This window comes from Hermetia illucens, chromosome 4, assembly GCF_905115235.1.
Source record: "Hermetia illucens chromosome 4, iHerIll2.2.curated.20191125, whole genome shotgun sequence".
Taxonomy (NCBI): domain Eukaryota; kingdom Metazoa; phylum Arthropoda; class Insecta; order Diptera; family Stratiomyidae; genus Hermetia; species Hermetia illucens.
This window is the reverse complement of record NC_051852.1, coordinates 57420693-57445453: the sequence shown is the minus strand read 5'-3', so window position 1 is coordinate 57445453 and position 24761 is coordinate 57420693. Positions and strand designations below refer to the sequence as shown.

Below are 24761 nucleotides of genomic sequence, written 5' to 3'. Positions count from 1 at the left end.
CATTTCTGGATTTACAGAAAGCGTTTGACTGTGTGTCATGTCCGGTGTGCTCTGCGACAACAGAGGAACTCGTACGCTGGGTTTAATTGCTCTACCACGATCCGAAAAATAAAATTCGAAGCAACCTGGATGAAGTGGCGTTCCAGAACTTTGAACTTTTAAACGTCTCAAATCTAAAATTTAATGTAATGTCATCCGGTCTGTCGCCCTCTATCGTTCTGAGTGATGGCCGATCATAAGACAATGAACGGCGGTAATGGATACAAATATATTGCGGTGGACTAGTGGCGTGACACGTCTTGATCACATCTGAAATGAGGACACCCGCGATCGATATGGGGTTGTACCGATTGTGGACAAATTGCGAAAGAGGCGCCTTCAATGATATGGTCATGTAATTCACGCGAAAGAGAATTCACTCACCAAGATTGGCAGACCAAAGCAACGGTGGCTTGATGGGCTGGATGGTAATTTGAATCCAGATCAGGCCTTTAATAAAATAAAGTGGCGCAACCGATCACAACGAGCCGACTCCATTTTTGAACGGGACAAAGCTTAAAGGAAAGGAATATCCGATTGTTAACTGGTCTGTATTTCAATATTTTCAAAAAAGTCGGCAACCAGATATTTGGTGCTTCAAGTATGAAAGGCTTTGTGAAATCTGAGGGAGAATATCTTCTAATATACACATCACATCGGTGTTTGCGTATTAGATTGAAGCGGCAAAGAGGCAATATGGACCTATGGAAATCGAGTCATCTAAAACAAGATTAATAGCTCAGAAGATGAATTCAAACGAGCTAAGGCATATGGCATCCATATATTTAACGTGCGTACCGAAGGTGGAAAGACCACATGGCTTTCGATGTAGCTTGTCACAACTTAATAATGTTGGCGACTTTAACGCTAGGGCGAAGATTACATAAGTCGTGAAGTAAATGCAAGATGCCGCGTATTACTCAAAACATTTTACTTCTGAGCCTAGCTCTGACAAATACCAATAAGGTCAATATTTTTGTGTGGATATTACCGTACACATCGAAGAACTTCCAATGGCAGTTGAAGGAGGAATTTACAGACAGTATTCATTAGACTGTCAGTTACCATTGTACGAGGGATTTGGGCAGAAGGTGAAAGTTTGACACTGATACTTCTATATGTCAATTGCATATATGTGTTCAATCAGATGATTTTCCAATATTCTCAATTACCGAGGATGAACTACGATAGATCTACTGATGCTCTGGAGAGAATAAGGATTGAATGGTGGCATTTTTGATCCGTCAATGGTAGAAGCACTGTTTTCTGCCTGTTGGAGAATGGTTGACTTTGTTTCTAAAAATCACCCAATTATGAATTTATATTAAAAATGGATTTAATTCAAATAATTGGGTTTGGATTACAAATTACTTTGCTTTGACAAAATTAAATGTCCCTTCTTCTTAGCAGCACTTTCTCCGAGAGATTTACATTGTACAAGATAAATGAAGGCCGAAAGGAGTACATTATTACGGCAAAAGTTCCTCTTGGGAAAAAATTTTCAAATTGGACCTGGCTGAGGAAAAGGCGGTTTACATCACCACTAATAAGAAAAAAAAATTGTATCGATATTCGGTTATTGCTGCACTAAGTGTCAAGGGCAACTTAAAGTATACCTCAGGTAGCAAGTAAGATGCCTGGCATCGCAGATTCGAAGAAAGGTGAGTGGTCAATTGGTTTACTTGGCGAGAGTGTTGGCCAGCATTGTTAACTAGAATTTCAATTCCACGCACTGTTGCAATATCGCACAGCTCCAGACACCCCGGTTTTGCGCCGAAGCAGCCAACAACCGTGGACCGATTTCATCTCCATAGCTGTTATCGGTTGTAATTTTCGACCCTAGGTAGGATAAATTTTCAACGGTCTAAAAGTTTTTGTCTCCTATCTTTATTGTTTTCGTTTGACCAGTGCGATTCAATGTTGTTGGTTCTTTGTTCCTTTTCGCCGACGTTGCCACCATGTACTTCGTTCTGCCTTCATTAAGGTGTAGCCCGGATTTCGTGGCGCCTGCTCTATCTGGATGAAGGTAGACTGTAAACCTCGGGTTGTTCTTCCCATAAGGTCAATATTGTCAGCGTAAGCCAATAGTTGGGTGGGCTTGAAGAGGATGGTGCCTTTTGCACTGACATCTGCATGGCGAATCACTTTTTCCATGGTCAGGTTAAAGAGGACGCATGATAGGACATCCTCTTGTCTTAGACTGTTGTTGATGTTGAATGGTCTCGAGAGTTATCCTGTTGCTTTTATCTGGTCTCGCACATTGGACAGGTTCAGCCTAGTCAGTCTTAACAATTTTGTCTGGATACTATAAATTATATATGTGACGGACATGGTTTAACACAAAGTAGTTGCTTTTGGCCACTATATGGAGTATACCGCATTAACCACGCATATTGCTGGTCCCTTCAAATGTGTTTCAATCTTGGCAGAGAAGCTCACAATCGTATGCATCGGTCATGCTGAGTCAAATATCCTGGTTCTTAGAAATGTGTTTCTATTTTTTGCAGTTTCCCCATAAGCCCACACTTTGATTCTGAGATACTCGCCAGTAATGGAGTTGTCGTCCTTTTTCATTGTGTGACCTACCTACTGCCACCATCATCAAATCAGAAGATCCACAATGGCGAAGTTTTTAGTGTGATATCGTCTCAGATCAGGGTACACTGTTCACGCTATGCACACACGAATTGATGAGAGGTTGGAGCTTTCACTCCAATGATAGCGACTACATAACTTCAGCTTGATGTTTTGTTGGGTACTCAGAAATGTGAAAGCGACATATTCATTTGCACTTTAGAAGTTTTCAATTTAACATGACAACCTTGTAATGTTATGTCTTATCTGACAGTTGAATTTTGAGAATTTGGTGGAGCGTTTTGCTACAACTTCTAAAATATATGAAATGAGCGGATTGTATCAAAGGCATACGGTACGAAGAACTCCCGACTGGCCACATTGAAAGCAAGTATCACGATGAAGAGTCTTGAACTAAACCAGAATCGATTGCTCTGTATACTCTTTTTTATCTTAAAGCAGTCCTGTAGGAAACACATCACTTATAACAAACCAAGGTGTAGACGTAGGTCCATAATATATGGCTTTTTCTCTGTAAATTCTATACGTTTTAATTAACATTATTGTCACCACATGAATTTACCTGGATTAGCTTTTTTTAAAGAAATGGTATACGACCTTCTACTAGTTCAAGGCGTTTGGTTCAATATAGCTAGTCTACGTTGAAACTTGCAAATAGAGGGAAGCATTTACGTTAAGGTTAATGTTAATTCTCGGAAAATGGCACTGCTATCATGTGCGTTTTTAGCACAAAACGATTTGAGTGTCAAGTATACATTTATAAATTCACAAGTATGGATGTACATATATATGTAAGCTACAAATGTGTTGTGAAACCCTTCAATGGAAAAGAACAGAAAATGGCAACATGCTTTTTCAACGAAGGATGTCATTAACAACATATTTTCAGTGTTTCAAATTAATCCAACAGAAGGATAGCTATTTTCCCTCTACAGTATGTTTGAAAACCAACTTTTCATTTTTCTCAACAGCCAAGAGAATGTCATTCCATTGGAGGAATACTTATGTGCTTCCCCACTTAAAGAGTATAAAACCATCTATTCCAAGCTGAGTAAGAAATGGGGACAGCCATTCAAAGGCATTAAAAAGCATAATACATTTCATAATCCCAAGCATACACATGAATATTTTCTGAAGGTATTGCAAAATCGCCTGCAAGTACCATCTTGAACTCTGTGATGGAAGGCTTTTTTCGTCGTATCGTGCGTACCTATTTTTTTTTGTTTGCAACCAACCAAAGGTTTTCCAACTTATTCTGGTGTGATAAAAATAGCAAATGCATTCATTCCCTAATTCATTTGGGATTTGTTCCATGCATGCTATGCAGCCGTTAACCATTTCACGTTGGAATTGTGCTTCGGTTTCATTTGCTAAGAATACGACTAAAACACTGAAGTGCAAAAACAAGAGGAGAAAGTAAAAAATCTAAGATTAGAATGTATTCTTAGTAGTTTGTGAATGTTTGGTACATATACGTTATTCACGGCTAAATGGATAAACCTACAAACAAACCAACATGTGGAGATGTTCATTTGTATCTTAGAAATATCTGCATCCATGCTAGAATTAGCATTTAGCTTTCTCTTGTGCTATTTATTGCACTACATTCTATTCGAAAAGAGCTCCAATATTATGCATAATAGCTACTATTTGCCGGCATCCGGACACTCATTAGGGATATTTTCTAGAGCTATTTAGATTTGTGAAGGTTTTGAGAAAGTTTGTTATTCCTGCAAAGAAATTTAGAAACAATGCGACTATTGTACAAAAGTTGTTTTTAATTTATCAAATTCTTACCTCTTCGTTAGGATGGTATCTTTTATTTTAATGCGCTCATTATCGATAATTTTTGGCTCATTTCTCTTGATTTGGTGTTGTATTCTTCTGATTTTTTGTATTTTTTTTCTAGTGAGGCCCAACGTGGTCTATTAAAGTCGCATTATTTATTTTTCAAAATACCCTGTTAGGTAGCAAAGTACTTTCTAGACACCAATTTTCAAAAACCAAACTTCCACAACTATGTAAGTAATATTAAATCGCTCTAATTTGGCAATGTAACAAATTTCTCCGGTCGTTTTTGCTAGAAGTTTCAAACATTTGCCCGGACAAATAACACGCATATTTTTCAGCGTTATTACCGCGGCTATTGTCATTTACTGTGGAACAAGCTTGTGAAAGATTTTATTGTTACGCAAAACACAATCTAAATCACTAACGGCCCAGAGGGCATTCTGTGCTTGTTTTTAAACTTTTCTGAGGAGAAATTTTCACAAAAAGATTTCCGTACTATTGAAATGATAATTTGTGAACATTGTTGAACTATTATTTCCATATAACCAGTGATGCGAGCGAACTTTGGTGCTACTTTGCTTGTTTCTTGATTTACATTTATTTAAAAAAAGCTAGAGGAAAGGGTCAAGTTGGTGACATTTCATTGTTATAAGATTAATTATATTGTTGATAGACGCTTCTTGTGCCAAAGCGGGTGCCGTGTTCGGCTGAAAGGAGTGCTATAACCTGAATTACTTAGAAGCAATTAACTTATAAGTTTACGTAGAAGGCATATTTTCTCCTGTACAGTAGGAGAGCATTGATATGTATTTTTTGAACCATTGGCTACCAAATTATTTAATGTGTGTTAATTGTCTTTCTTGTGAGAGAAAATTTTACAATACTTGCTGGACATTTCGGGCTAGACGATTAGATGTCAAAATGCTAAAGTAAAAATTCGATTCGGTTATGTACTAATGAAAAAGTTTAGCATAAGTGAAAGGTCGATGTTCTACGAGAAACTCAACATAGTTAAGTAAAAATTCATCACTGTTATAAACTTCTTGGATGTCCGTATTTACGAGTATTTAACGGATATTAAGCACTTGTTTATACCAATTAATGTACGAACAGGCGATATACAGAGGAATAGGTGTTCCGAGGACAACTACTAGTAGATGAATGGCCAAAACAGTGAAGAAACGAAAGAGTAGGCCAAGGAAATGTCAATTAGTTAGGCAGAGGCAGGCACAGAAACAAACAAATAGATATAGATGAATAAACGGACCGACGGCTGGAAGAAGCGAAGAGGAGATCAAAACAAGTCGAGAAATCGAAAGCTGAGCGCTTCAGGTATGAAAGGTTTTGTTTGATTCTTCTGTGAGTATATTTGAGTGTAGAACCATCCCATGTCGTCCGTTATGTATATGCATTTAGAATGTCAGATTTAGTACTTCGGGTTGTAAATTTACGCGGTAAAGGCAATTTTGAACTAGTGTGACTTTGTTACTAATGGTATGAATTTGATCAAACTCGGGGATGGTATGCTTCATATTATATTTTATACTACTACTAACTTTTATAACTCTGGGATAAACTTAAGGGGGGTTTTACTCAATTTTCCCAAAAATATGGCAATAAAGTATTATTAACTTAATTTAAACAGATATCGATATGAAGGGTATTTTGAGGCCTGGGCACCATATAATGGCAGCTTCATGATTTTTTTCAAATTTTTCAGTTGGGTAGTTTCTGAGAATGGGTCTGTTAAAGAAATCATCATTTTCCACCCCTTCCACTCCCCGCCCTTCTAACCAATCTCAAAACTAAGGCCGGCTTCGAAAAGCAGACCTTTCATTTGATACCCAACATGACTATATTCGGTGAAAAAAGTTTTACACCCCCCTTTTGCATGTATGGGAACCCCCCTTAATTTCAAAGTAGAAGGATATCACCCGCTGCATGTCTGGGCGTTCACAGTTCCCACCTTTTCACCAAATTTCGTGTTAATCGGTAAAGCCGTTTCTGAGAAAAGTGTTTGTGACTGACAAACAGAACAGGCAAACAAAACCTTAAAAATGTAATCAGCCAGATCTACATGGGAAGAAAAGAGTGGAAGCATAGGCTAAGAGAATTAGAGACAATAGAATATTTCATAGGAAGTATCCACGGTCAATGGTCCCGGAGTTGCGAATGTATTGGGGTAGCTTATTCGTACATATTATAGGCAATTTTCAAATTAGCACCAAATGATCAAGATCCATCTTATGGCTTTATGGAAGAAGTGTATTTTCCAAAAAATAATTTGTGACACCCTTAGAAAATGGAACTATTAGTTTCCAGCTGTTTTTCAATGGATCTAATGCGTAAACAAGTCGGGAAATTAAAAACTAAGCGCTTGAGATACAAAGATTTTGTGTATTGCTTATATAAGCATATTCGAGTGCGAATTTGCCCCATTTATATCTAGCTCGTAATGCTTATGGATTTAATTTATCAGACCATTCCCTTTTGTATAGTACTAACTTTCAAAACTGACCCTTTTTCGGACCTTTCCGCACGCCCCCTTAAACTCAATGTGGAACTATGTTACTAATTTCATACAACATACGTTCCATCTTTCCATGCAGTTTTGTATCAATAGGAGTAACAGTTTCTGAGATAATAGGCGTGACAGACATAGAGGACAGACATTAAGCCGATTTTAATAAGGTTTTGTTTTTATACAAAACCTTAAAAAGGATTAATAACAACATATTATATCTTAAATGATTGAAAATATATAATTTCATCATCGAAAGGAAATTGTAAGAAGAATTCGCATTCAATCGAGGTTGGATTTAACCAATTGACAATGCCTCTATATTTTTACCCTTTTGGCCAAAATACACTACGATTTCTTTTGGGAGAAACACATTATCGGACACATCCTCCACTGTACTGGAAGCAGCGTTACAGCGGTAGTTATGTGTCGCTTTCTTCCATTTATCTATTGGTAAACCCAATTTTGTTGCTAATGAAATTGTTGCGTCTAAGCTTACTCAAGCAGTTGAAGTCGGCCTATACCAATTGGGGAAGAAGTTAGTTATCTAATTGTGATGTATGTATTCGAGAATAAGATAGAATGTGATAGACAACGGTAGGATTTCAATCAAACTTTCAAATACTATGCCTTACATTAACACTTATATACACGCCGTATACTTTTAAGATTAATTTAAGGATGGCATTTTAATAAATTTCTAAAATATAGTAATATACCTATGTGGTCTTTATTTAAGTAGATATCGGAATGCGATGGAATGGACTTTGAGAAATAGATACATTATAGTGATTTTGTTCAGATTTTTTAGTTAGATAAACCCTGAGAAAAAAACATTTTATGTTGCAACAATTTTTGATTTCAACTCAATTATCCTCCAGCTTAAATTGAAAGTTAGGACAGTTTTAAAAAGTACTAAACATTTGATACTTGACACGACCATATTCTGAGAAAAAAAGCTTACAAACCTTTTTCAAATGTAGAGGAGGGTCCTTTAAACTGAACCCAAAATTTTGCCAATCCTTGCAGTCAGGCGGACAGATAGATATTGAAACAATTTAACTAAGGTTTTGTTTACCGTCTCGTATAAGTCATTATTTTGATAAATCTCAGAGTTTTTTAAAATGAATGAATCCTTTGGAACAACACAACGGGTTGCTTTCGCTAGCACAATTCTAATATTAATTTTCCTGCTTTTGATATAGACGTAGAATTAACAATACTATTTGCTAATAATTTATCAATCTAAATACTTAATACAGAAATAAAGAGAAACGTTTGCAAGATAAGATAGGGATAAACTCTTTAATGATTTCAGTTCAGGTATTGTCACCAGCCAATCTCATTTCATTCCTGGTATTTGGTTTTTCTATCTTCGATCTTTCCGGTTATAAGATTTCCCAAAAGTAAGTAGATTTTATAACAACTTTACAAGCTCTTTGTTAAGAGTTTACAATCTACTACAAGTTTGCAGGCTTGGAACATACTTGAGAGAATTTGTATAGTATTCGATATGCAAAATTACGCAGCACCTGTACGAGTAAGTAGTCAATTTTTGAATTTGTATGAATGGTTGTGCTTGAGTTTGTTTCATACCATGGGTGTTTGGCTGTTTTGCTTCCATAGACATATATAGTTTACTTTATACATATATTGGTTGCGACAAAATGAAAATCAACCTGTTCTATTAAGTACTAGACAATCGTCATCAATGCCTGGTCTACGCCTGCCATCGTAGTTTGTTATCCCTAAAATCTTCCTAGTGTTCCGGTCTTCACCCAAGTTCCATATAAGGCAGGGTCCATTACGTCTTCTTTTTCAAGAAATCGGGAATGTTTCCCGGGACGAATAATAAACAAGTCGGGAAACCGGAAGCTGGACGTTTCAGGTATAAAAGGTTTTGTGTTTTGTGATGAGCATACCGCAGTTCTCCATTGGCTGATAGCATTGACTCGAGGTATTTAAATTGCTCAGCACTGTCAGCTGCAGTAACCTATCCAGAACTGAGCGAATTAAATATTTCGGGAGAATTGCGTAATGAAAATGTTTCACGCATCAATGAGACCTGGACGAAGTGGCATTCTATAACTGGAGTTCTTTGTGATCGATGTATCAGCGAACGTCTAAAATCTAAAATTTATCGCAATGTCGTTCCGCTGCCTCTCTCTATACTATAAAAGGCAATGAACGGCGTCTTGCGGTAATGGGGACAAACGTGTTGCATTGGACTGGTGGCGTGACATGCTTTGATTACATCCGAAATGAGGATATCCCCGATCGATGTGGGGTTGCAACGATCGTGGAGAAACTCGGAGGAAGACGTCAATGGTAAGCGACCAAAAAGCTGGCTGAAACAACGGTGGCTTAATTCGCTGGATGGGCATTTAAAAGCTTCGAAATTGCATAGAGATCAGGCGTTGGATAAAATAAAATGGCGAAATCGATCACGACGAGCCGACCCCGCTTGTAAACGGGACAAAGGCTGAAGAAAAAGAAGAATATGTGAGGAGCGACGAACGCATGAGAGCTTCGTGTCACATGGTGGAAAATTCCATTGCCTTCTAGTTTTTAGAAAGCGATTTAAATAAATCATTTGATGGAAAGCCCTGAATTGGTAATAGTCAACCTCATACACTTCAGACTCTGAGTTTAATATTATTAGCAAATGTGAAGACTTTAACCTACAATAGATACAAAAAGGGCTAGGGAGAAGTAGATTCTTCAGGAGTGGAATTTTAATATTTCATTCGAAGGCCAATTATTCTCGTTAGTTATGACGTCAGCACATTATTTGCATGGCTTAGGATCCGGTTAATTCGCGGGAAATTTTGAACTGCTATAACTTTGACACTAATAGTCGGATTTCTATAAGATGTGGCATGTGTATGCACGAGACAGCGCTCTATGTCCGTGCAAAATTTAGTACTCCTAGAATGAACCTAAGGGGAGATTATCGGTCAATTTCTAAAAGTTGATAATATACTATTAGTAAGTTTATTTGAGCAGATATCGGAAAGGGTCATATTTTGAGGCCTAAATTTCATCTCAGCGCACCATCCTGATTTTTGGGTTGGGTAGTTTCTGAAAATGAGTCCTGTCTCACTTTAAATGCATTTTGACTCCTCACTCGCGCACTTTGCAATTTACTCCAAACCTGATGTCAGTTTCGGAAAGTATTAATTGATACCTTTCATTTGATACCCTATACGGCTATATCCTGTGAATTTTTTTTAAATCCTCTCTTTCCATGTATGAGGAGCCCCCTTTAAACTCCACCTAAATTTATGTCACTCACTGTATGCATGGGATTTCATAGTTCCCATCTATCCACCAAATTTCTTTCGGATCGGTTCAGCCGTTTTGGAGAAAAGTACGTGACAGACAGACAGTGAATCGATTTTAATAAGGTTTTGTTTTGAACGAAATCTTGAAAATGAAATTAACTAACATCATTAATACTAATAATGTACACAAAGTCCTACAAAAACAGGCGTAATCCTTGAGTGTTCAGAATATTTTAGTAAAATTATAGTTCAACACCCCATATAAGAAAATTCATAGATTTTTTGAAGCTAAGTTTTCATTACAAATTCATAGTGTTGATAAATTGTTGTTGATTAAATGGAAGAAATCGAAAACGCGTTTTCAAAATGAAAAGGAATTGAAAAAAAGGAATTAATTATTCAGGATCTGAAGAATTTATGATGCGATTTCAGGAGCAATTTCTGCAACGGCGATCATATGATCGTTCTATTTTTCGGGCAATATTATGCAGGCAAAAGTAACAAGTTTTTTCGCTAGTGTTTCAGAGTCTTGTGCAGTTATAATTGATTAAAAAACTTTCATTTAATGATTTCCTCAAAATAATAAATAAATAATTATTTCTGCTTCGGCCGACTGGAGAGTTTTCCCTTAAGGGGTAACTGATCTTCCATCAAAACGTTCACTAGCTTACAAACGAAGAAAAATCCGCTACATTTATGAGACTCACAAAGTATGCAAATGACCAACGTCTGGTTTTTTCATTGAACCTAATCGGTGTGGTATAACTCATCGAAAACATCTAGACTATCAAATTCGTCGAGTTCAGTTTTGCCACTTTCTTCAATTTTTGATGTATGATGGTGAGTCGAAAGAATCAAAAGGCCAACTGAGAAAAACAATCCAATAATCTCCAAAAATTCGGTCTTATTGACTGGCTTCCAGTTTGCATTTTGTTTTTCTTCTTCAATGTATCATCGCCGATAATTTTCTCGCCAAAGATAGATTGACTTTAGATACTTGAGATATCAATTTTCTGTAACAACAGATGAATGCTGAACCACGTTTGGCAATGAATAAATCTTGCACATTCCCATTCTCTACGAGAAAATTGGTGTCAACTGTGGTACTAACCAAAAAATCACTCTATTCATAAAAGGGTCTGCGACGGACATGGGGCCTTTTACCTAAGTTACTACCATACATCAATATACAAGGCGTATAAATATTTTGTTATAACGTATAGGATTATTTTAAATAGAAAATGTGGATATCCTTTGAATTTTGGGCGTAAAAATTATTAAACTTTTATATTGCTGAGCTTTGGAGTTCCGCAGATCCTTCTTAACCGCTAACGGATTAATTAAACCTAGATTAATACTTTCGGAATGAGATCAATCGGTCGACAATTCAGTCAACGGAATTACAAACCATTTCCTTTTAAGGTGCTAAAAAAACAGAACTGGTTAGCAGTAGTAGAATTTTTAGTAGTTGGTTCAGGGGACGGAGGTAGAGAATGTAGAAGGCAATTATAATTAATTTAAATAGAGGAGACGGAAAATAGTTTGTACTTTGTAGTCTACATATCTTATAGTAATATAATGTCTGCACATATTTTGCAGACATTCACTCTCCTATATATCAATTAAAATAAGATTTGTCGTGGACACTATCAGAGACAATTTTCGTTTGATACCCCAAAGGGCTATATTTAAAAAAAAAAAGAATTTTTACTCTGGTTCAGTAAAGTACTTATTGATTGATTAAATTTGATACATCATCCTGTCTATTTTATGTTGTCACTATTTTCCTCTTTGATTTTCGATGAAACCTTGCTTCAGTTTTATTATATGACATTCTGTGTAAGTAATAAGCCTACAGTGGGATAGCATAAGGACAAACGCAAATATCCGTGACGAACCAAGATTCAAACTCGAGGCAACGACATTAAAAGGCTAATGCTTAACTAACTCGACCATCGGGCCGTTCCAAAAACTGTGGCAATTTAGGAAAGACAAACTTTCTCCTAAAACAAGATAATATTTACTGCGAAGAACAGAGATTCTATTTTGGTTTCAAAAATTAAGAGGAGATAATTAAGTAATTAAATTATCCCTATCCCTCCTTGTTTGTTGGAAGCTTATAAATTTATTTACGCCTTTGTTTTCGCTTGTCTCATTTATGTGAATTTGAACTGGTGAAACAATTTCACAGTAACAATATTTCACCAAGTCACATCAGGTTTTACGATATTTATTCGAAAACTGTCATCAGCGTCTAGATGTTAAGAAGATTTTGTCCATTATCTATTGTTTATAAGATATTTAGTCATGCTCGTACTCATTTTGTTTGAATTTAACCACGTAAGTGATAAAAATTAATATGTAAAGTAAATTCTTGGCGAACAGAGAATGATTATACACAATTTCTAGAAATAAAAAGAAACTGTCCCTAGCGACGACCGCACAAATCATTTGGAGAAATAATAAATATTATCATATTTAGATCCTGAAATAAATTCCGGATACGGGCAAATAGTGGAACATAAAATATGTCATAAGATTATATTTTTGGAAGATTTCTCATCATTTGGGGTGCGCCATATCTGCTTGGAGTACTTGAGTCCTTAATTTGCATTCCAAGCATCCAAGTGTCCCATAAAACAATATTATGCTCTGAGAAGTTGGAAATGCCCAACCAAATTTATGCAGAATCGAAAAGGGTCTGTGGGGATAGCAGAAAGCGTTATGTATATGACGTTCTCGTGAAGGATCTTTCAAAATTCCGGAAAGTAGATTCTTAGCGATGGAGATGCATGCAAAATAGAACAGCGATATTAATTTTATTGTTACTCCCATTCATTATTTAGAATCAGTCGGCTCGTCCTCGTACAAGCATTTCCATTAGGTATTTGAAAAAGGTTTTAAATGTTCGCTCAATTTTGAAGAAAGATCCATATCTGTTAGATTTTTTCACAGAAACATATGTTTCATTAGAAGTGTGAATTTTGTTGTGTTTTTAATTGATCAATTTTATAGCCATTCTAAATGTCCAACCAGAATAAATATATCTGAATTGGCAAACCTAATCCAGACGAGCCGAACCGGACCGGAACAGGACAAAAGTTACAGAAAAGGGAGACGAAATTTTGCGTCCATGATGCTTCGGGAATTGCCAGATGAGGATGCCGTGTTTATATATGTGATATGTTTATTTAAACCTAATATCGATCCTGCTTCTCGTTGTGGTGTTCACAAAGTGTGAGCTGTGAGGAGACTGTCTCTTTTACCGGGTAACTGATCTACTTATCCTTACGTATATGTGCTCGGTCATAGCCTTGATTTGGATGGATTCGAGAAGCTCTCAAATTATCTTGCGTATTAAGTTTGTTCGGTCTTTTGGTTGTTTCCCTTCATGATAACGCCAATCTTAGTAAGTGAAGAAAAACTTCGTCAGCGTGAATTGCATGTCCATACCATCGAAGGGACTTCTTACCTCACGATCGCTGCAACCCCACATATATTGCAGGCGGAAATTATTTTCAATAGTAGATCTATTATTATAATCCTACCCGGGTGAGGAACAGTAATACCCTAGAGTGTGTTGTGATGACCGCCATTCAAAAATTACTATTTTTAATACTGGATAACCCTTGCTAGACTATATCAAGTTCCGAGTGATTCTTTCTTTCCGAAAATGAAAAAACTTCAGAGAAATAAACCTTTGGGCGATAATCAAGTGAAGGACACGGTTTTGGCTCATTTCAGAGGCAAAGAGAAATTCACTTTCCTTAGTCCCCATTATGGGAAATTATTTATCTCTTGTCCGCACCTTCTAATGTATAGTACGCAGCATTTCCTGTTATTGGTTGCTTTGAAGGAAACTAGCGATTACTTTGGAATAGTTAAAATTCGAAATCGATACGTTCGATCTTATCCTGTTTACTATAGATAGCATCGACTGCAACGAACCTAGAATGTCTTTATATCCAAACCTAGAAGAGTGGCGGTAAAGTGCCTATTTTGATTGCTGACCCATTGAAGAAGAAAAAGTTTAAATATTTAATCATGTCCTTGTCCAGTTTAACAAATTATTATTAATATTAACCCCACCGGCGAGACGCGTTCTCGTGATCTGGGGAAAATTGCGTGGAGGAGGGCTATATAAAACACCATAGGCCGGTAGTCGCCGGTGGGAAGAGCAATGGTTGTTACGAGGAAATTATCCGCATAAAAAAAAGATGTGAATAAGAACTTATAAAGAACTAGATGCGAAACTTTTGGATCGGGTGAGTCATTTGAGGCATGAAGGAACTTTTGTTTCACGACTTAATTTTCTTCAATGGTGCAACACACTAAATCGACCCTTGGCCTCCATAGCCTTCGCTATGTTTACTCCCAAGTATACAAAGTTGCCCACGTTTTCAAAATTAAAGTCGTCTATTGTCTTCTTTATTGGGTCATGAATTTTGTTTTCTTTTCATGAATTTTTAGGTAGACTTTTTGGGCTGCTTCATTTAGTTGTAGGAATACTTCCTTGGCGTTTGGAGTTGATCGTGTCATGATGTTTATGTCATCAACGAATCCCACTATTTGCAAAGATTTGTAGAGCAATGTGTGTGATAATATAATAATCGTTGGCGCAACAATCCATATTGGATCAGGGCCTTGAAGTGTGTTAGAGCACTTCATTCAAGACCGAAACGGTACACCACAGTACACTGTGGGAGGCAATGTGGTCAGCATTGCGCTCGCCCGAGATTATTACCCTGATTTGACTCAGGTACTCATTCACAGCTGAGTCGACTGGTGTCCGACATCCAGTCACGATAACATGTGTGTGATACCTAATTCCAATTTGCGAATAACATATTTAAGGGCTAAATTGAAAAGTATGGGGTGAGTCCATCTCCTTGCTTTAATCCGTGGTTTGTTTGGAAGCATGGCATTAGCTGGCCAATCACCTTTACGTTGGATTCTGTCTTAGCCATCGTTTGTTCCGTCAATCGTACAAGTTTCCAGGTGGTGGAACCCGCACATTATACAATTAGCGCTTCTCGTTTGATGATATATGCTTGGAGGAAGTTTTTGGATTAAAGAGAAATCCATACGAACAAATAGGAGTGAGCAGCAGGCTTCAGGATATAAGTCCGATAAAGAGCGACCATTATTGTTGAGAGAGGCTTTCGAGGGATCAGAGCTGAAGACCTCCCCGTGCACTATTTAAACAAAAGCAAGGAAGGATGGACCAATAAATATTTAATTAGCGATGTGGCAAAAGTTTATTTTTCAAGCCAACTGGCATCTGGCAAGTCTAAACATTTATCAAAGAAAGCTGTTTCAACTAAAAGACAAGATTGCTTTTTGATTGAGACAACCCTATTGGTTTTATTAGCATATATCGATATTTTGGGAGCTCCTTCGATCTCATGTAAAGATAAGGTGTTTGATTTCGAAAAAAAAAATAGATGATACATTTGTGAAAAACTACGCTTTATACACTATATAGTGTATATAATCTAACATGTGAAACACATAATAAATTTTTGCTTATTTGGAAAGGAAAGGAAGATAGTTACAAGCGTATCTTGCTCAACTTGAAAATAATAGTAAGGAATTCGATAATTTCTTATACGAACGAAAGAAGGATTTTTGGAGTGGCTACTAAATCAATTTTTTGAAGTGAAGCACAATTTTGGAAAAATTGAGGGACTGTAAAGATTTTCCGTGAAAATGATGTGTGGTCTTCCACATGATGTTTCGCCTACAAAAAATCTACACTTCTTCAAAAAATAGACTCTATTGCAGTGGAATTTAATTTGACATAACTAGTGGAATTGGTATCACATTAAGACATGAATTCTATTTTCCTGGCACATAATACACTTTGCTATGGAGCTTAGACGAATTAGAACTAGGTTTGGGCCAGCAAAAATTGGGAAAAGCTTCTATCTAGAAACATCAAATTTTGCTGGGACCAAATGGCAAACTTTGTCTGGATGGTTCAAGTCGCGATTCAAATCTCACTAGGGGCAAAGGGATTTGCTGTGCTGTGAATGAGAACCTGAGTCAAATCAGGGTAATAATCTCGGAGGAGGCCAGTGCTGATTACACATTGCCCCCTACAATGTGCTGATGGGATTGACTGAAGTGCTTTAACACACTTCAAGGCCCTGATCTAATATCGACTGTTGCGCCAATGATTATTATTAAATAACAAACTATGAACACAATTCCCTTTATATTGAAATTTCGAGAAAAACTGCAAAATATGCACCGTAAACCGTGTCGATCCAAAATATTGGAATGTGAATGAAGACTGTATGCTAAATCCTCTTGAGGTGACAAAGACATACGGAGCAACTATCTATTGGTAAATAATTTCAGTTTAGATGAGTTCGTGGGCTTTCGAATGTTTGTAATGACGAGGTCATAGCTAGATTTGCCTTATCACAAAGTAAAGAGGTTTATGTCAGGAGCCAATTACGCGTTTGAAATCGTTATCTTCTTACTGCTTTTTTCATTTTGACGAAACCTAGAGCCCGCAATTCACGTTCAGATCGGTCTATTAGTTACCCGTAATGCACTTGGCTGCCAGGGGAACTGAAAGCACCATCTACGTACCGGCAAGCCGCAATATCATTAGTTCAACTCTGGACGTGGAAGGCCTTCAGATGAGAATTTAAAATATTTTTGTGTGTAAGAATTCATCACCAGCGATAAAGATGCCCATTAAATTCTCGATCACAGCCTAACAAGAATGTCTCACCGGTTGGTCTAATCATTTTTTATTCGATCACCGACCATTTGAACAATCAAAATTGACAGACCAACTGCATCCCATCTACGTTACGGCCACCCGACAAATGTGGACTCTTTTTGCGTAACTGATAGATCGAACTGAACGCGGATGACGAGCTTAAAAAGGACTAGACGGAAGATGACCAAGTGATGCTCACGTCATTTCCTTTAATTTTATGCAAGTTAGACTTGCAGTACTTGGTCGAATCTCCGGATCATGTAACCCCATAACCAGTGGGGATTTCAATGTTTTTCTGTTTGCTAGGTTTTGCTAGGCGATAATCATATTAAAGATACATATATGGTCAAGAGAGATAGATGTCACACTATTATTCTGTGAATATGCTTCATCCATGTATTTGATTATTAATTGCTAATGATTGAACGCAACGAACTCCGGTTGTAAGATGTTATGGCAGAGTGTTCTTCAAAAAGGAATCAAATCTTTCTCAGTTCGAGCAAATAGCGGTTTGAATGTTTGGGAATTTGGTGCAACCGTTTTGATAGCTTGGGAATCTAGAAACTTCAATGGGAACTGGCTTAATCGATAGTTGTTTTCTGGTCCAACTATTCACGAGAGGCTCTTTGTGGGATTTTTTTTGGTGATTGTTGATAATTCAAAAAATCGCGGAGGGATTTATTTGAATTTGTATTGTGCTTTTGCACGTCGAAACAATTTGTTCCTTCCAAGCGGTTTTAAGGGTAATATATACTTATGTCTCAAATACATAGATATGAATACGGGGGGCGCTCTTGGAATAAACCGGCATTTTCAGATTAAATTAGAAGAGATGTGATCATCGGCCTATCTTGAAGGATCAAATTAGAATTAGGCCTGCACGTAGTAATTCACTCAATTCTCTTTCAATATGATGGGGAACTTTGGGCTGAAATTAGGTTTCTTATCGAAAGTATTTTCAGAGGATTATTTGGCAACTGATGGGAAGGCATATTTTTTGTATATTTGACCTAAGCACAGCGATTGTCCGAGAAATAAAAACTACAGAAAGACCACTCAACATCATAGGTCAAAGTGGTTTCAGAAACGGGCGATCCATTGCAAAACAAATATTTTCGATCAAATAAGTGTTCGAGAATAATGGAATTACGGCGTGGACGTATGCCAACTTCTCCAGGATTTCCGTCAAGCTCACGATAGCATCAATTGAATTACATACATAATATTATTCGAGCCAGGATTCCCTCCAAAACTGGTCCTGCATATCAAAGGGTAGTACAAAGTGGCAATATAATAAGTCAAGGCAAAAGAAAAAGGTGGTTCCGTCCCAACACTCTTGAGTTTAGTACTGAAATCTGTTGGTAAACATCAGACATCAGTAAATTTAAAAAAACTCAGTGTTAGCAAAATTTTCTCCTAGTTGTGAAGGGCATGTACTGATGATGTTGACATAATGGTTAGGTCACTATTTCATTTATTACTTCATGAAGGGGAGCCAGCTACTTAGAAGATCGAATATAAGGCTAATGAGACGAAGACAAAATGTATGATGTAAACACGAAAGGGTGTTCCCACCTGGCAAAATACCACAATAGGAACGGGTTATAATTTCGAAGATGACGATCAATTTGTTTATTGAATGCCTTACTTTCAAGAGATGGCAACGAGAGGCAAATTTGACATTGAATAAATCTTACTACTTACTATTCATATTGAAATGAAAACTATTCTGATTGGTCTTAACAGGTTATTCAAGTGTTAAACGGGTGAAACAGGATATCATTCTAAAAAGGAAGTTGTAAAAGTTATCGTTTTGATTTTTTTTTTGTAAAAAAAACCCATACAGCAAAAATATATTTCGAAAAAAACTCGTAAAAATGCTTAACATTAGAGTAATTCTGTTTAAAGGCATGGAAATAGTTGCTGGATGCGATATTAACTCACATATTTATTGGAGAAGTTCTTGTATCAACAAGAAGGGATCTAGTTTATTGGAATATTTACTAGGGACGGAACTGCAGCTCCTCAACTTCAGAAATGAACTTATTTTTTCAAAGTGACCAGGCGAAAACTCATCCGCATCACAGTGGCACCCCATAATATGGCGGATTTTGTCAGAGAGTGTCAAACGATATGCTTTTCTCAGATCACAGGCGCATTGATTCCGTTATGGCTATGACTCACTTCCAATCATTAAATTTCGGAAACCGCAGAAGACAGATTGGGGGGTTCTTGAGAGACGCGTCAAATTCATTGCTGGGATTGAGAAAACAAGTTACACTCGGTTTGCCAAAGAAGGGTAAAACATGGGGCAACTCGGATTTGGCAAGGTAGAGGAAATGATAAGGGCAGTCTCCATCTAAGATCTATCAGTCCCAAACTACAGCTGAATAAAGCTTCAGCTGTAGTTTGGGATTGATACCGCACAGAGTGCTGTGGAAAAGAACATAAGATCGGCTATACTTCGGCTTGTAAGGTTTTATGCTTCCCAATGCAGAAATCTGAATTCCTGTCTTCTGGCAACAATCTTTTTGAAAGAACCAGAGGCCTCTTTTTATAAACCTTAGTAGAGTTTTTAATGGGACACTACTCCTTAAACTTCATTTTTGATCTTAGGCATATTCAAGGAACGAACAAATAATCTGCGCTCTGCCTCTGGAAGAGGCGCTCAAATTCTTAAAAGCTTGTGAGCGCCTTAGGTAGGGGGCCGTTGAGTAGGCAATTTTAATAGTTGCCATAAACCACTATGTGAGACATAGTGTGCCAACAACGCCCATGCTTTCGGTTTCTAGAAACGCTTCGATTCCCCCCATGATTTCCGAGAAGTTTGCACTCTGTCTCCACTGTTCTGCGCCATGTAGCTCCAGCGCCATTTCAACACGCAGGGACTGCAAGAATTGTACGGAAAAGCTCGAATCACGCGATGATAGCATTTTTACTTCTGGTTGGAGGAGCGGATACAAAGACCCGCATTTTATAGGATTGAGAATCGTGGTGAATCAACCCCTTCAGTTGCTCATCTTTGTGGATGAGAAATTCGACGTTTCTCAGGCGATGATGGCAAACCGCCGTATACGGTAACGTAATCATAATCTACCGACTTTTCAACGTTGTTACGATCACCAAGATTATGGCTCTTCATCATATGCCCGTGCAAAGCTTTTGTGAGAGCTTACCTTGGCAATCACCCACCAGCTTTTGGAAGCCTGTCCTGAACTGCACGCAATTGCTCATAGATAGCATTCTTTCTCTCTATGTTGGAAATCCTGAACCATTTTTTTATGCTCCGTAACTTAGACGGGAATCTTTCAATCAAGATCCCTTCAGAAACCAGTTTTCAGGTCAAGATAGAACACGATTCAGTAGAAGTCATCAGCAGTCCGACACCGGCTTCATGGCTGTTACCACTAGGTTTCCCAGAGTACAAAAGCAGATAATGAACGCTTTAGTATATTCCAATTCACGGTTTGAGTGCTTCGAACTGCGGCTTCCTCTAATATATCAACCTAACCAACGGTTTTTAAATTGAAAGGAAGGATCGAGATAACTGAAAGTTCTCTAATCAGGGGCCCAACTTTATTTATGAAGATGATCATCAGTCACGAGGGTTTCTATGAGGTGGGATCGGTTCCTGTGAGTTCTAAGATCTACAGATATTACTTCAAGCTACTCATCCCTCGCAGTAAAGGTAGTATTTGTGGCCATTTACTCTAGTTTGAACTTCGGAACTAAGGGAAATTCTGGAACCCAGTCACGGAACTGGAATCTGTGGGTTGGCTTTGACAGGTTTCTTAGCAGATTTTTTTGCCCCAAATTCGATGTCTAAGACAATGTTATTAATGCCCAGCTTCCTGCTGGTACAATGCGAACATCAAACGCGTCAATGGTTTACAGTTTCCAGTGCAACTGGTTCACCAAAATTGCATGAACACTGGGCTAACAATTTTTGTGTGAACAATGTTATCAAAAATATCTGTTTCAAAGATTCTCTTATTATCATGCGTGTTATTTTATGTAGCTCATCTATGAATCACGTTTTTTTGTGTAAACCTGAAATGAATTTAAATTTGATTCGACTGTTGGATTTTTGTTGCCTAGCTATTCAAAACTGGCTTAGGACTGGCGGTTTCGTCTAGATACTTTTCCATGGTATTTAATAACGTCACGCCATTTCGAAATCTTTAGTGAATCACTGTAAGTCGACAGTTGAGACTCTACAATTTGTTCTCGGTGGCTTTAAAGATCGGCGAATCGAAAGGAATAGTCCTTTTCCAGTTAAATTCGAGATGTGCTAATAGGGCATGTCATAAAGGGTTAAAGCGATAATGCAGATCGCGTGGTTAAGAATTTGTCCGTTGTTGGACACTTTCAATCATCTCACGGAATGAATATGCAAAGAACTTTTCCACATCAGAACTACCCACGGGAATTAGGATAAAATTCAAGTCGAGATCGCCAATTTTATATTCCATTCAATTTATTACCGAATAAAAATAGAAAAAAAATTTAATTTGCGAAAATCAATTGATCTTCCAATACGAACCTATTAAACAGGCGCTAAAGTAAATGAGCAGCGATAATTTCGCGGTGATCGCCACCTCTGGAAGCCTTCTTGTGGCCATTTTCACTAACGTAAATAAAACACGGACAATTCTCACTTAATTTTCACACATGAGGCGCCAGCAGACACCTGGCCACTCCTGGGCAGAGTAAAAATAAAAGAAATCGCTTCGCACTCGAATTCCGTAAATAATTTCTGTACAGACTACACTTTGGCCTACTCGCTTGCACCCACTGCCATCCGCAAAAATCCTCTTCTGTGAATTTCGATGAAAAAAACGCAAAATTTCAAATTTCAAATTTCTCACGCACTTATCTGTATCTTTGTCACTTCACTGTGCTTTGTTGCCGGACACGATCGGCACACCAGCAACACAACCAACGTACTAACGCCCAGCAGCCACGGCAGACAAGTGAGAGTTTTCGATGTTGCTTGTCTGCGATCAATTCCCAACTGGAAAGTAACGACGATTCCTGTAATTATCGCCGTACAACTGTTGCCCCGGAAAATGTCGGCCGTTAACGTTTCTAAGCCGTTTCTTTATCAAAATTCCGAACGACCGCACTCAGTCAACAAAAGAAATTTGTGGAGCGAAAAAACGCCAACAGGTAGGCGAACGCCGGACAGGTCTCTCGCGGCTCACAGGTGTGCAAGGTAGCTCACAGTCGAGCGCGGCTCACCACCACTTGCACGATCGCAGCTTCGTACTCTTCCGCGCCGCCTCCGCGCGCTTGATCGTAGTCAAGCCGACCACAAACACCTTCAAGAGCAGATGTGTCACTCGCCCGCTCACCGATTTGTCACCTGGATGGCTCTTATCTTGCGTTTCAACACTTTTTCACGCGAACAGTCCTGGGCGCACCTGTGCTACCGAGTCCGGGTGCAGTCCTCGCCCATTTGGCAGTAACGAGTCCTTGAGATCCTCTGTCGGCCGCACTCCGCACGGAAACGACTGCAGCAATGCACTGAGGGAAGATGCGTCGACGATCAACTCACTCGCAACGCACACAGCAACCCAACAACTTGCACGCGATAGAATTCCAGACACAACTGAACGCTTGGCACACGCCGTGCCGACAACAACCCCAAATTGCTTTCAACTCGGTTCGAGGGATGTTGCTGGGAAGTTAGGGAACACTCGCTCGAGCTGCCAGACGACTGCCAGCAGGAAGGAACGCACGTTTGTCGCGAAAGGCGATTACTGCAACTACGGAGACACTGCGTGATGAGGAAACATTCCCATTGGGTGCGAGCTTTTCGCGCTGGAATAGTGGGCACTTGTTGCTGGCCTTCATAGTGTAATGTTGCCAGCAACTTGCAAATTTGATTTAGAAGATATGTTGCGTGCATTCCAGGAAAACAATCCAATTGGGACCTTTCGAGCTGGAATGCTGGGCACTTGTTGCTGGAATTGATGACACTTTTGATGTCATTCAATAGCAAACATTTGTATCCAATTTGAAATTCCTGCATCATGATGCATCACTAGATGGTGAGAGCCTTGGGTAGGTAGATAGTGGTGGAAAATAATTTCGCCCAGTGGGTGGTGGAGGCAGATTTAATTGAGGAGGAAGTGCTTCTTGTGGAATGAAAATGTTTTTCCGGTTGTGGTTTGTTTACATTCAAGAATTCGTTTTTCAAGTAATTTGAGAATAATTGAATTTGAAAAATGTCTCGTGGGTGAGTTTTGGCGAAACAAAAATTGAAAATTTCTGGGCGGGGATGAGATTTGTTGCTAAATTATGGAATTTGGTTGGGTGTTTAGCCTGCACAGTGGCACAAGATTGAAATGGTGATGGGCCAGCTTCCAGCTCATTGAAGGAGGTGGAAACGTGCTGACCATCGAGGTCAAGTGATTACTAAATAAAGCGAAGGAATGTGGAAATTTCGAGGAAACGTGGTCTTCTTCTCCGTGTAATGAAGTTTTGTTCAGGGACTCGATGGACACCGCACAGTGGTAAGAGTCATTTCAATTTTCCGGTTTGAGAATTTGCGAAATGACTAAAAACATCTTATGTTGAGGTGGCAAATATAATCAAAGGAGCCATAATGTGAAATATAATATAGAATTTATAGTAGTTTTCCAATAACGCCCTTTCCCAGTCTTTCCGTGGTATAGAAACTAAAGAACTCTTGGCTCTCAATAATTGCGAGAAATTTATTGTAAATTACCCGAGATTCCGCACGGCCTTACGTGGCGCTTTTGCTTTGTAGGATAGCCAGGCTGAGGTTCCTGCAGGCGGCCCTATAAAGGTGCTGTTTCCCTGATCCGGCCAATTTACTGTCCTCTGAACGGGGGGCAACCCTGTCGGCGAAACCAAAACCAAGTGGTCGAGGAGAACCTCCATAGTGGTGGCACCGGGAGACGCTGTACTCACTTTGTCTTGCCGGCCGTGATGCAGTAGGCGAATGCTCCAAATGTCCAATCAGGGCGATCAGACCCGCGTCTACACGGGGACTCATCTGAAGTGGCAAATTGGTCAGGAAACCTTATCAGGGGTATACTGGTTCCATGGGAACCGAGATAGCCCCTGAACTCTCATACTTCGGATGAACTCCCGTTGTATGTCAGTACAGCTCGGTTATTTTCGGTTGTCCCCCTAGTGAGAGTTTCATGGGGGTTGTTGGTTATGCTCAAGCGAGAAGAGACCTTCGGGCCTCGGCGTGGTGTTGCGATTCAACACGGGTGCCGTACTCCTTAGTTCGGTAAAGATTTAGGTAGGTCCTGCATGCACCAGTATGAATGTTAAGCCATGCACTTGGTATAGACTGGTACCGTTGTTGCTTGTCACAGCGGGGCTTTGATTGTCGTCACAAAATCAATCCTTGTCTTAAGAAGACCGTGGGATTTATTCTTCCAGACAGGTGCTCATGTTAAACTCTCAAGGACTTACTGCCCCCTGAACCATTAGCCTAGTTCTGTGGAAAGTGGATCGAAGGTTATCCAGTTCCCTATTCGATCAAAATTTCCGCTTGGAAATGTATCTCCCTGGAATAGGTGCGTTTCTGGCTATCACGATACTTTACATTATATGGCGGTCTCTCTTCATGGAGTCTTATTAAGTTTGTCTAGCTACACTTTTATGAGTGATTGCTCGTCCATTCTTTCCCCCTTCTGCCCTTTATAGTTAAAAGACAGTTGCCTGGCGCGCTTATTTGGCAAGACATGTTACGCGGCAGTATATGCGAAAGACAAATATATTATTGAAAAAGATCCCCATCATCTTCCTTGGC

General features: G+C 38.7%; 1 protein-coding gene across 5 annotated transcripts in view; it reads right to left on the bottom strand.

Annotated features, from left to right (window-relative positions):
* The window catches only part of LOC119654251 (fasciclin-2), a 134474-nt gene extending 111747 nt beyond the window's left edge, over positions 1–22727 (bottom strand). For all 5 annotated transcript variants that reach the window (XM_038059495.1, XM_038059497.1, XM_038059496.1 and 2 more), the window contains exon 1: positions 21510–22727. In XM_038059495.1, coding sequence (XP_037915423.1) covers positions 21510–21588 — 79 coding nt within the window. In that variant the 5' untranslated portion in view covers positions 21589–22727. The remainder of the gene's footprint in view (positions 1–21509) is intronic.
* Positions 22728–24761: the final 2034 nt, after the last annotated feature.